Genomic DNA, 14072 nt, shown 5'->3' with positions numbered 1-14072 from the left:
CACAGCGTTTGAGATCCCCTACGAGTGGCCTCGCTTTTACAGAGCCATACGATGTTTAGTCTGCCCACATTTGATCGACTCAGATGACCGATGATGGTTTTCAGTAAACTGATGTAAATTTGGTCTTGCGGGTCCGATCGTGAGTACGGTACAGTATAGAGCGTTTTAATGAAAGCGCCACCGATCCAAAGTGACACTCGTAACCAACTGTGCTCAATCTATGCTATATCTTTAGAGCACCTTCTTCACTCAAGGCGCTTGACGTAGCTTACAAAGAGGCGACAGTAGAATGGTTTAGATGGCAGGGGCGCATAAGGGTTGAGGAATGAGTGACTGCGATAGAGAGTTTACTCGGGGATCACGAAAGGGTAGGGGAGGGACGGGAAGGAGTGGAGGGGCGAGGGAAGGGAAGAGAATAGGCAGCAGAGAAGAGGTGAGGCTTGAAGAGAAGTAACAATGAGGTTAAGGAGGGGACCGCTCAATGGACAGGGGAAGTTCATTCCAGGAGTGGGGTGCAAGGAGGAATAACGGAATTGGGCAACTGGGAGAAGGGCAGAGAGAATATTATGAATGATGAGAGAGGACGTAGAAGGAGATGCAAGAAGCAAGATTAGTTGGGGCAATGTGTGCAGTAGAGACGAACCGGGCTCCAGTCTCTCTTGAATTTAAATATTTGACCAATTCCTTGGATGAAATCGTGTGTTTTTTGTCCGTGAACAGATGCGAGTGCCCTTAGAAACCCACCGCCCACACGAGAGGTTAACCCCGTTAGGTTTATAACAAAAAAACAATTAAATGTGTCTCGTGTCTTTGTCCCGGGAAGACAGAGTTCGGCCTTAAGGCGGCACCGCGAGACGCGCGCCCCGGAGGTCACGGAGCGTCGTCACCTGACCCACCCCCTGCCTCCCCACCCCTTGCGGGAGTCGACGCCGAGATCACCATTCGAGAATCCCTTCAAATCTCGGGATTTTATCGTCTAGTTGCCGTCCACATACATTTTTCTGACTCGCACATTATTGTTAAACACCATAAGCACAATCGCAACATTAGAATGACATTTGAATCTGATTTCAATACACGTACTGTTCTTGATAACGTGCATGTGTCATGAGCGTAAGAATGGATCTCAGTGGATGTGGCACGCCGGCGGTTTGGCGCCGTCTCCTCTGCGCCTTCTTCGTTCTGTGCAGGGCCGGCGGTAGGGGGGATGGGCTGCTGGGATTGGGACCTGCGCCATTAAATGTCCCTTTGCTCTCCCCCACCCAATTTCGTTCTCTTTGGCGGTGTACATCATTCTTATAGTGCCCCCCCCCCATCCCAACCTCGACTGCCCCCCCCCCTTATCCTCAAGGAGCTAGAGCCGCGCTGCTGCACTCGGCGCAGATTCACGGCACCACCGCCGCCGCCTCCACCGCCTCCATTGCTCGAGTTTTGTCTGCGCCGTCGAAGTTCGAGGTGAAGGCGGTTCTCATCCACGACCACGCGGAGCTCGGTAAAAACTTTGTTTTTGTATGTGCGGCTCGCCACCTTCCTCTTTGCACTTGTGATCGATCGTTTCTCCTGGAATTACAAAAACAACCCAGGCAAACTCGGACGTCGCGTTTATGATATTTTATTTTGGGCTTTGTTTGGTGACATTGTCTCCTCCCCCCCCAACTCCCTGCCCTTTTGTCCCCTATCTCTTCCCCATCCGCTCTGTAATACCCCTTGTTTGGCTGTCCCCTGATTGTTTCCCCTGCCATAATCGGGCGGGTGAGGCCGCGTGCTCTCGTCCCGTTCTCTGAATAACCACGAGCGTGTAGTAGCAGTAGCCGTGACTCATGTGTCGAAGTGTTTGTGTGCTCTACATGAAGTCACGCCCCTTCCTCTGTTATTCCTTCTGTGTACCCTTGGCACTTGAACAACATTTCTTTTTAAATGTTAAAAAGAAAATGTGCCACTCGGCCCTCGTGTGTGCGCTTTTATAAATTTCGCAGCCTCGCCACCAACTTTGTGGCTTCTTCGTCGCCATCACCAGAGGCGAAGACAGAAAACAAAAACTTCCCAAGGAAGAAGGGCGGCGGACTTGAAATGTCAAACGTTTTTTTAAAAGATATTAAAACGACAATCAATGCATTTTCTTGGGGTTATAATTTTTCCGGTAAATATCAATGAAAACGATTGTCGTGGTTTCATGGGGAAGGGATTATGGCTCCGCACGTTGGGTGGACATTCTTTCTCGGGCGCGTTCCGTCCTTTGTCTGCCACTCCAGCGTGAGTCTCGACCACTCGCTGTCGCCACGTGTCCTTCCCGAGCCCCCCTTACTTTTCTTATACTTCAACATAACATATCTCTTATTATATATAAAAATAAGAATAGGTTTTACGCTTTCTGGCAACAATACAGATGTTAAGATGTTCAAAAACCAAATAGAAACGTTTTAGAAGGAACCAAGTCTGCACTAACCACACGTACTTGTGGTGAACATGCAAACAAACATGCTCTGATAATAATGCACTATCAAAACATGTATAGCTCGGGGTGAGCAGCTACATTTTTTCATACTTTGATACTGGCAAAAAAAGGTCCAAGATCTCTTAATATTCACGATCCAAATTAAAATACCAAGCCATTCTTGTAAAGTACCTCTTAACTTTTGATCGTTGTTTGACCGGAGGCAATTTTGGCCACGATCCAACCAGCTGTGGCGTAGTGACGACATGATTAACTTAAGGGGGTGTGTGGCAATCGGTCAGGTGGGGCCCCAATATTTGATTTGTCACGCACTGGTCGCAACCGAGGTTATTTCTATCGCGGACCCTCTTGTCCTGACATCGTCACGCTCACGGTAATTTTAAGTTAACATTTAATTGAAAACGCGTTTTATGTTAAATATATTTTTTATCATACACTGTCGTTGAAAACATATCATTGTGGTCGTCCAAAGGAGTGCCCAACTCGTACCTCTGGCCACCAGGTAGGGTGGGGGGGGGGGCAAGCCACCCCCTGCTCCCACGCGAGTTACGCTACTGCCAACCAGCGATCTGTGAAAACTGAACAACCCCTGCGTGTGGCTTGTTGGCAGCTGCTGGGTCCGCGTTCTTGCAAATGCCACGATGGATATGCAGTGCCGATAAGCGGCACTGGCTGCTGCACGGGGTTGCAAAGTTCAGACCCAGCTTTTAATTGTTAACTTCGATAAGTGAAAGTCGATTTACAGCTAAGGGGGTAATTTGTTTTGTTAATACATTATAACTGTGATCTTTAAAATACAACGTTAAAACAATGATGTCATAGCCGTAGTGTAAACGATGCTTATCCATCTTCTTTGGTTCTTATCCACTCCACGTGGTGCAGTGGCTGGCAATCACTGGATGTAGCGCGGTCTCCCCGGGTTTAAATCGCACGTCAAACTTTTACTAAAATTAATACAAGTTGGGCAATGCCTCATTACATCCTTGAAAACTGCTGGACGTCTGTGAAAAAAAGAGCTTCATAGCACATCAGATTCCTCCGGTATAAATAAAGATTTTGATTTTACTTTACGTAACTAGTGCGGTGACGTCATCGCAGCACAACACAGCCACGTGGTACCACCACCACTGCACCACGGTAGAATTGCAGGTCCAGGAGTCCGTGGTTCAAATACTACTTTTATTTTTGTTTAAATATACACATTTTTGAATAAAACAAACTGTATCTTCAAAATGACGATTACTTAATAACCAGTACAATGATCACAGCCATTAAGCCATTTCGTGTGGTTGTAGTGGATAGCACAGCTACCACAGAAAGCTGCCAATACCTGGGTTCGAAACCGTCAAGTAAGTTACTGGTCACGTGTTTTACAGCAAATCAACTAACTTCTTTCGCACCGTACGTAGCAAACTGTGCTAATCTGAGGTGCGGGGGAAGGGCAATCTAAAACATGACTCACAACCAAACAGTGGTGTCTAAAACGCAACAAGTGATAATCTACAATGATAATCTACAATGCGAAAACCAGTTGAGCATCCCCTATTACCTCGTGTCCCACCCTTATCCTGTGCTCTCATACCCCCCCCCCTTGCATCTCTCACATCTCACCTTGCACCACTCCCCATGCCCTCCCATCCATTTTCTCTCCCCTCCACGTGCTTCTTACCCTCTCCCATTGGCTCCACCCCTCTCCCACTGGCTCCCAACTCCCCATGCTTTCCCATCCTTCTCCTCACCCCGTGATCGATCTTCTACCCTCCCCGTGCTCTCCTCTCCCCTTTTCTCCCAACTCCTCTCCTCGCGCTCTCCCCTCACAGCAGTCGAGACATTGTCCAAACGCCAGTCACGCGCACCCGCGGTGAGCACGGTTGTCTACACACGGTGCGAACTGAAGTTCAACACACACGCGTTCCCTGGCCTCATGCTCGTCAACCTTTCACACGTCGCTCGTGGGAGCCAGTGACATGCCAAACGATGCCATCACAATTCCCAACAAGCCATGGGGCACTGGGAACCCCCAACACAAATCCCAAGCATACCAAACGTCAATTTACTGCAGGCCACGATTTCTCTTTATTTCATACAAAATGTACACAACACATTACTCTGATGTATGCATATTTCTTGTGTATATACACAGCTTTTCATATAAATCTGGTTTATGCATCATGATATAATTACAGGCCAGCGTGGAGTTTTCACGCGACATTAATAGGCGCTCGCAAACATGGCTCGTTGCATTCCCGACACGATTTGCGATCTCGGCAGCACGAAAAAAATTACATATGTCCAAAAAGTAACAATGACGGCTGTGTTGATTTATGTCCACAGGGCTTGAAAGTTGTGGTGTGTTTAGTGTTGTCTCTGGGTCGAAAGGTGCAGTTTGGTGCGCGTCGGTGGTAATGTCTGTTCCGTCTCTTGAACCCACTCTAATTCCCCCCATCTCCCCAACCGCGTACAATGGAATAGACCATGGTCAATGTTGGGATAGGGGTACCTTTAAAACGTTATCAGCCACAATTACTTGCGACTGGAGGTTTTCAAAGTCACAAATTGTAACCCACCAAGTCTAAAGTCTTTTTCAAGCACCGTAATTTGATATATCTGTAATTCATAGTTGAAACATTCAGAGTGTGCCCATGCTTGTAGTGAGCATGAGCAGCGAATGTATACGATTTTGTACATACACCAGCAACTAGAAATTCCATTGTTCCATAAGAGTATCCCAGTTAATGATTACCTAATTACATTCATGACTCCTTCATTCAAATGCCTATGGTATTGGATCTGACTGGGCGTGGTATCACTGTCATTAGACCGCTAGATTCACAGTCTAAAGGTTGCGAGTTTAAACATCAGTTGGGGCAGGCCCAGTTGGGGCCGGCCTCCGCCTGTAGGTCACTGGGGTTTATCAAACGAGTACTGTAGTTCTTTTGTCAGAAGTCGACAATCGCCATATGCTGTTAAACTCGACCGCAGTAATGTATATTTTCTACAACTGGCTCAGGGCCACAAAGATGAGCAACTGCCCTATTGCGTCCGTTTGAGCATTGAAACAGCGACTTATCAAAACGCCAATTTAAGCTCAGAAATATCATCTCTACGCTATGACTGTAGTAGGCTCTGCAGCATTAACTCTACGCATTTTCACTAATGTCATTGCATGAACCCAAGTGCTAACAAAGATTTCCCCCATTTAGATGTTTGGAAGGAATAAAAAAAATGAAGAGTAATCATCCAGTACACATCAAATCACGGTAATCTGACCACAACCTGAAGTCAATTATTAATAAGAGGATGACTGATACTTGCATTTGGTCATCTGAATAGAGTAACACATTACTCCCAAACACTGTCGATGGCTCACACGGTAAGCCTGACTGGGAATTAATAATTCCCCGATGATTAGGGGTGTAAGGGGACGTCATTACCGTACACTCTTAGCATAGAGCGCATCAATATATCAATGTATATAAACGTATCAATAGCAATCATAGTACCACTGTGTTAAGATCAATAAGTAATGTAACATACAGACATTGGCACAAAGGAGAGATAAATTGAGCAATGAGAATGGCTGCGGTGTGTGTTTAAGGTGGCGGAAGGGTAGTGGGAGCGTTAGTGTAGTAGTTAGGGCACTGCGCTACGAAGCTGCCTACCCCAGTTTGATTCCCACTCATGGTCAACACCAGATTATAATCGTTATCTGAACCGATCCTGGTCTCTCCCCTTGGTTGACTCAGCCTCAAATGGGTACTTGGCGTGATGTGTAAACATAGCCACTATGGATACAAAGGCGGTCGGGCGTCGTGTTGGCGACCCAAAGCGCTTTTCCCAGAAGTCTGTTAAATGCTTTACGGGGGATCTTTGTCTTTGTTCAGGTGGCGGACGGGTGAGAGGATCGTGCGAGCGAGCGGGTGAGTGAACGCATTTGCGTGTGGGGTAAGTGGATGAGTATGGAAAGCCTCCGAATCCATTGAAAGGCGCCAAAGTTAAAAAAAAAATAGATAGCACATTAATACAGCACTTGTATCCCATTGGCTGATTGAAGTCACAAGGTAGGAAGGCATTCGTATTCACATGGCTTATCTGGGCACGTGGGGGCAAGGTGTTGTTTAATGGTACGGAGGATTTTTCGAGGGAGAAGTGTGATGAATTTAACAGTCTTCCCACCCATTCGCGCCCCATCTTGATCACCCGACACTAACCTCCCATCAAGGCTGGTCTCATAAGGGGCCATCCATTTAGTAAGCAAAAATCTGTCAAAACTTGAATCCTCTAACCTCCCTGTACGCACGCGTACTTTTTACCCCCCCCCCCCCGCCAACTGCGTACATATACCCCCCCCTCCCCGAATCCTATAGAAGGGCCTATATTTAATCCATGCATACACGATCATGGATGAATAATATTAACGTGTTTAAGCAAACAGATAGTCCACCGCTGGACGATGTAAGTCATTTGAGGTCCAATGTAGACAAATTATATTATCAAGGCTTCACCCCCCCCCCCCGTTTCCTATGCGTACGTACATTGTCAGTAGACCCCCATTACGCAAGCGTACGCATTTGGGTTAACCCCCCCCCCTCCATGCGTACGTACTAAAGGGATGGCCCCTAAGCATACAGTCTACGATGGCTTCTGGAAGTGGAGTGCACACAGTCTGCAATGGAGCAATCAAATCATTGCTCTGAAGTGTGAGTGGCTATTTGAGTGCACAATTGGTTGGGTGATTATGTAAGTGGGTAAATAGAAAAGGCAGTTGGTAACTGGGCGAGTGGTGGGTGATTGAGTGGTCGGTAGGTGAACGAGTGAAGGCATGGTTAAGTGTGAGAGGTTGAGTGTGGGTTAGTTGCTGAGTTTAAGTGTGTCAGTTGGTTAGTGGGTGGGTGTTTTTCGAGCTTATTATGTGTGAGCATGTTCACATGTATATTTATATGCGTACGTATATGCGTATATTTTTGCTTGTGTGATTTCCGGGTCCCCTGACCACCTGCTCACAATCATTACAGACCTCGTGATTTTGGGCAGGCTCAGACGAAGCTACATGGCCAAGAGCCAGAGTTATTTCCTGTGCACGAGGTTGCAACGGAGCTCTCCTCTGGCCCCCACACTATTTTACACCTTTTTGATAGTGTAGTTTGAATGCCTTCCAATGTAGTACCAGTGAGATTTTCATCTGGTGCAGATGCCGTGGGAGACTGATGTATGCCTTGGTGTTATCAAGACGAGGGTTGCCTTCCTTCTGGTTAACTGTGTTATGTAAGCCGATGACCTCATTATTGCTGTCCATTTTGAGAATATAAAGAAGTAGAGACCTTAAAACTAAACCTGGAGATGAATATAACAGGTGTGGCCTCACCATCAGTGTCACCGAAACAATACTCCCACTCGGGGACTTTGTGTCATCAAACACTTGTAACAATGTGTGTAAGCTCTCTGGGCATGTTGCTCCACACAAGGCTTCGGGATTTCTCGGCCACAATTATGCCCCGTCTCCTTTTCGCAGAAACACCTGCGCTGGCTTAAAACATTTAGTCTGGCCTGCCCACAGTTCATTCTGGGAGCTGAGTAGACTTGGAGGGAGTTTGGAAAAGATGCTACTGGGCAGTGTCAGCAACTAACCTCCAGCAACAATACAAGCTGACTTTGCGAGGAGTACAGATGGTGCATCTGTCATCCACCATAGCCAGTTAGCCCATATCATATGGGTCTGTGTGGTGATCTGCTCGAGAAATGGTCACTTCACGTGGCCTCAAAGTACAATTAGACTGACACAAGTGCCATGGTGACATCATTGCCACTAAATTATGAATGTCAGCGATTAGAATTGTTACGCAAGCGTATTTATTTGTACTTGTGTATTGCGTGTGCGCGTATGTATGTAGAACACGTGCGTGTGTCTACATGTTTGACTTATGTGTGTAATTTTTGAGCGTGTGTATAATTGCATCATGCTGTTTGTGTGTTTGTGACTGACTACACGGTGTAGTGATCAAAACTTCCCAGATATTCAAGGGCAGCACGGTAACAGAATTGGTACTGATCCTGGAGACAGAGGGGAGACACAAAGAGACAATGAGACATGTGATCGAGTTATCATGTGTATATATTATGTATATATGCGTATGCATGTGATTTACGCAGAGACAGCAGAACGAAATAATTTGAAGGTAGGGTAGGTACAGGATGAAAGGCATAAACTAAACAATAAACTTTTTATTTTACCAGGTAAGGCCCAAAGAGGTATATAGCTCTTTTTCAGAAGCGATCTCACTAGGAATGATAGCTCAATGAAGTGTACATTTATAGCAGCCAAATCCTCTAAACGCATGTTGATTCTAAATGTGGAGGGAAAAACTGGAGCTGGAGAAAAATACACGCGACCACGGGCAGAACATGCAAACTCCAAATATATTGGCTTTGAGGTCGAACCCACGACCTCCTGTATACCAAGCGAGGTAGTTAACATCTCGCCACCACGGCACCCTAGGGGGCAGGGTCACTACAAACAGAGCCGTCTCAATGCTCAGTGGGTTCTTGTGCATATGGGGTGGAAGGCAGACACAGAGAGCAACATGAGGATGGACAGAGTCAGGGAATTAAATACACACGGGGAGAGACAGAAAAAAGGAGTTGAACACAGAGATTGTAGAGATGCAGAGAGCTTAAGAGAATCAAAAAATGAGAGAGATAAAGAGACAGGATTGGCGGCAGACAATAACATGGAGAGAAACACTGACATTTTAAGGGTCCATAAATTACTGTTGGCCCTCTGCCATGCACTCGTTACGCATGGTTAGAGATGGCTCTGTATGTAGCTCCAGACGGCCATGGCTAACAGTAACGTTAACCTTGGCCGGGAATCAAGCTTAGGTCAGACGTTTATAGAGCAGTGCACTAACCACTGCATCACCGCTCTACGAATGTATTAACCTCTAAGCTACCATTCCTTACAAATGTATGGTATACAGTTGTAAAAAGTGGTAGCTCAGTGGTTTGTGCACTGTGCTACAAACCTTGGTGTGACTCCTGGCCATGGATACCACCATGGAATGTGTTACCTGTAATAGGACTCCCCTAGGTCAACTCAACCTTAAATGAGAATCTCGTGTGCTCTGTGAACTGGAAAGGCAAAAGTGTTTGCTATGCCACAACCCTATCGTGTGCTGTACCAGCCTTAATACGTTCCTGCTAACAGCACTTGTCCCAACAGTTTATCACACTAACCAAGGGGGGACCTTTCTCTGCGTCTACGTGTATGTACATTGTATGTGTGTGTGTCACCTCCGTCTGCACCATGCCCGGCCTCTGTGTCCTCATCATCTTCACTGTCTGGAAGAGGTCGAGGAGCCCTTCGTAACGCATGCGCTCCAACACCACGCTCAGGGCGATGAAGACGCCTGTGCGGCCCACACCAGCACTGGTCACACGCAAACAAAACACAAAAATCCCCTGTATAGCCTTTAACAGACTGTAGGGCAGACAAGGGCAAAGTACGGCCCCCGGGCCATATACGGCCCGTTGGGCTTTTTAATCCGGCCCGCCGAACTTGTACAAATATTATTATTAAATTAAATTTTACCTTTCTCCTGTAATGCCCCCATTTCCCCATTAGATGGCGCACTTTGACCGGGAGTTACGACACGTTTTTGTATTGTTCATGTTCGTGCAACTTGTTAAATTGCCTTGCAAATCAATGCTTTGCTACCTGTTAAAGGCCAAACCCTTTCATGTAATGATTTTTACATGTCATTTATATTAGTTCACACAAACACTCCATCCATCTGTTCCTGGCCCGGCCCCTCTGCCAAATTTTAGAACCCATTGTGGCCCGCGAGTCCAAAAATTTGTCCACCCCTGCTGTAGGGGCAAGTGCTGTTAGAGAGCACCTATGAAGGCCGGCGCAACACACGAGGTGGGTGGCCAGCACCATGCCTGACCGCCTTTGTTTCCCTAGTGGCGATGTATACACACCGCACCAGGTACTCATTTGAGGCTGAGTCGAGTTAGGGGAGGCCCAGGACCGGTTCAGATAATCGTCACTGGTGTTGCCCGTAAGAGGGAATCGAACTCAGGTCGCAGGATTCGTAGCGCAGCGCGCTAACCATTGCGTCACACATACACAGGTATACACGTACATAATCACACACAACATACAGAGACACATATATACAAAGTCACACAGAAACACAGACAAAAACAGAGACACATATACAAAGATCCCCCATATAGACACAAACAAACACACCAACAGTCGCCATTTGCCAGTAAGTGGCGGTGACATGACCACAGTTCTTCTGCCGGGCCAGGTGCACTCCGAGGGACGCAGACACAAAGACATGAACAGAGACACAGACACAAAGACATGAACAGAGACACAGACACAAAGACATGAACAGAGACACAGACACAAAGACATGAACAGAGACACAGACACAAAGACATGAACAGAGACACAGACACAAAGACATGAACAGAGACAGACACAAAGACATGAACAGAGACAGACACAAAGACATGAACAGAGACACAGACACAAAGACATGAACAGAGACACAGACACAAAGATATGAACAGAGACACGGACACAAAGACATGAACAGAGACACAGACACAAAGACATGAACAGAGACACAGACACAAAGACATGAACAGAGACACAGACACAAAGACATGAACAGAGACACAGACACAAAGACATGAACAGAGACACAGACACAAAGACATGAACAGAGACACAGACACAAAGACATAAACAGAGACACAGACACAAAGACAAACAGACATATATATGCAGAGCCTACACTGTACACTTGTATACATTTATTTAACTCCAACACAAAGGGGTAACTTCTAACAGAATAACAACCTATGGTGGTGACCACCATGCTAACTACACTAGTTACAACGTAACTGCTACTTTGAACATTTTTGACATGCGTTTTTCTGGATTTGTTTGTTGTTTTTCTGTCTCTCACTGTTCAAATAAACCTACCATTAAAATTATAGACTGATCATTTCTTTGTCAGTAGGCAAACGCACAAAATCAGCAGGGGATCAAATACTTTTTTCCCTCACTGTAGAACGTAGATGAAGGTTTCTTCAGGATGAACAACGTCGGTCCCTCTGGGGGACCCGGCTTATATCCTCTGGGCGTGGCTGGCTCCGCCCTTGGCCACGACCACCTTGCAGAACCCTCGAGCAGGATCTGAACCCCGACCACGTGACCACCCCTAGCCCCCACTTGAAGCCCCTTTGTAGGCTTAACTGGTCACGTGTCCTTTAGTAACCTCATTCCTATGGCCGGCACTCCCACAACCTATCCTATAGGGCTGGCACTGCACACCAAGCGTGGTGCCATCCAGCGCTATCGATCAGCGCTCACCGAGCCCCTCTAGGGCCGGTACTACATCCACACCATTGTGGTGTCTGTGATGTCGCTACACCGCTCACCGAGCCCCTCTAGGGCCGGTACTACACCCACACCATAGTGGTATCTGTGATGTCGTTACATCGCACGCCGTGCCTCTCTAAGGCCGGTACTACACCCACACCATAGTGGTATCTGCGATGTCGTTACATCGCACGCCGTGCCTCTCTAAGGCCGGCACTACACAGTGACATCCCGCGATGTCACTACATCTGTATAAATACATACACGCACACAGAGATGCACTGATATCATCAGCACATTAACTTCGTTGATTGCTTGATCTTCCCGGTGGATGCGTGTCTCGGACACTTCCATCCCTTGGCTGCACTCCGTCATCATTCTTGACCATTGGTCATCATCCCTTCTTGGGACTTTTTGCTGCCCAAGCCCACTTACTTTTATAAACAGTTGGAGTGAATGTCTTTGGCCTGCATTTCTTCTCAGTGATTCATCCTGAGATTGGGCAGACTGGATTGTGTGAGGAGCTATCTTTTGAACGATCTGGACAGTCCCATCAGGGAGCTCCTTTGACAGGAGAGGATGCGTCGTTGGCTGGGTTCTGTGGGCTTAAGTAATACGGTCTTGGAGCATACAGGACTTGCCGACCACTTGTACCAACGGTGTCAAGATCAGGCGCTGTGGAGGAGCAATGCTCCCAGTAATGAGCAAGGTGCTGGGTGGGAAAAAAAGCACAGCAAGTCGGCACAGTGGGAAACACAGGTGGTGCATCTGCCAGTCATCCGACAGTGAACCCATAACAGACGGGTCTCTCCCGTGACCTTCTGCCAATGAGGCTTTGATATTTCACGTGGCCGCACCTAGTATGGCACAAGAGCTATGGTGATGTTACCATGAATGGTGGCTGCTGTTGTTGTGCATGCACGTGTGTGCTGCTTTGGGCACCTGCAGTGCACTGTTATTGGCCCCTCCTGTCCAAACTGCTCCTTGGTCTTGTGCACCTGCCCTATGAAGTCGATGAACCCCTCCCCAGACCGGGGCACGCCCTGCTCCGGCCAATCCGTGAACTGGAACTGACGGACGGTGCGAGACTGCCCGTCCTGGAGACATGGAGAAACATCCAGTACACACGTGACAATATTTACATATGAAAGGATCCATTTGCCCATCTATCATTGAGGTTAGTCGCATCATTTACTTCAGTAGTTGTCATCATACAGGGTCCAGTAAGGGCTTATTGTTGAAGGTGAGCTATGTACCACCTTTAGGCGAGGTCACTAAAGCCATGATCCAGGAATACACAGTGATGGGAAAGGATAGGGCCTAATGTAGTGGAGGGCCAATGAGGGTGGGTTGGTGGGTTGAGTGAAGCAGTGAGTGAATGATTCAGTGAATACGTGTGCAAGTGCATAATGTGTGAAGGAGTCACTCGAGTAAACAAGTTAAGAAGTGAGTGAGCGAATGAGTCAATGTGTGAGTAAATGAGTTGTGTGTGTGTGTGAGTGAACAACTTACCCTTGCATCTGTGACCTTAAACTCTCTCAATACATATTGAGGCATCTTGTACTCGGCCATGGGATCAACCACAAAATACTGATAACGAGCAGAGCGTTCAGCTGGCCAGTACTGGTGACACTTCTCCTGCAGGGTACACGAAAACAAGCAGACGACACGGACCCAAGGGGTCATAGAGATATACAGGTTCATGCGAGAAGACGGGGAACACGTGGACAAATGTAAGGTTTAAAAAAAAACAATGTACCAGGTTAAGGCCCACTGGGCTTTATAGTTATTTTTCAGAAGCGACCTGGCCACAAATTATAACTCAACAAAGTGGCTTATCATGTGGGAATTTACAACAGCTAAATACTCTAAGCGAATGTTTCTAAATGTGGAGGGAAAAACATGCAAAACTCCTAATATACAGGCGTCAGGGTTGGAATAGAACCCACGACCTCCTGTATACCAGGCGAGATAGTTGGAATTTCACCACCATGGCGCATGGATGGATAGCAAGTAGATGGACGGACAGGAGATGGGAAAGAGGGGGACACACGGGGAGTCGAGAGACATGGGGAAGTATGGGGATGTGAGCAGACAGACATGGGGAGTCGAGATAAGAAGATACAGGGACAATGTGGGTGCAATGTTATACTCAGGTAGGTGCAGACAATCCTACAACTGTCTTCTTTGGTTCTTTCGGTAAAGTCACGTAGAATG

General features: G+C 47.1%; 1 protein-coding gene across 5 annotated transcripts in view; it reads right to left on the bottom strand.

The window, feature by feature from the left end:
• Positions 1-4507: 4507 nt before the first annotated feature.
• The window catches only part of LOC116938735 (receptor-type tyrosine-protein phosphatase S-like), a 246293-nt gene continuing 236728 nt past the window's right edge, over positions 4508-14072 (bottom strand). For all 5 annotated transcript variants that reach the window (XM_032946294.2, XM_032946285.2, XM_032946325.2 and 2 more), the window contains 4 exons: positions 13368-13493; positions 12798-12952; positions 9746-9881; positions 4508-8506 (listed from right to left, as the gene is read on the bottom strand). In XM_032946294.2, the coding sequence (XP_032802185.2) occupies positions 8438-8506; positions 9746-9881; positions 12798-12952; positions 13368-13493 (486 nt within the window). In that variant the 3' untranslated portion in view covers positions 4508-8437. The remainder of the gene's footprint in view (positions 8507-9745; positions 9882-12797; positions 12953-13367; positions 13494-14072) is intronic.

This window comes from Petromyzon marinus, chromosome 1, assembly GCF_048934315.1.
Source record: "Petromyzon marinus isolate PM22_M1 ecotype Great Lakes invasive population chromosome 1, UKy_Petmar_22M1.pri1.0, whole genome shotgun sequence".
In the NCBI taxonomy this organism is placed as follows: Eukaryota; Metazoa; Chordata; class Hyperoartia; order Petromyzontiformes; family Petromyzontidae; genus Petromyzon; species Petromyzon marinus.
This window is presented reverse-complemented; position numbering and strand designations above follow the sequence as displayed.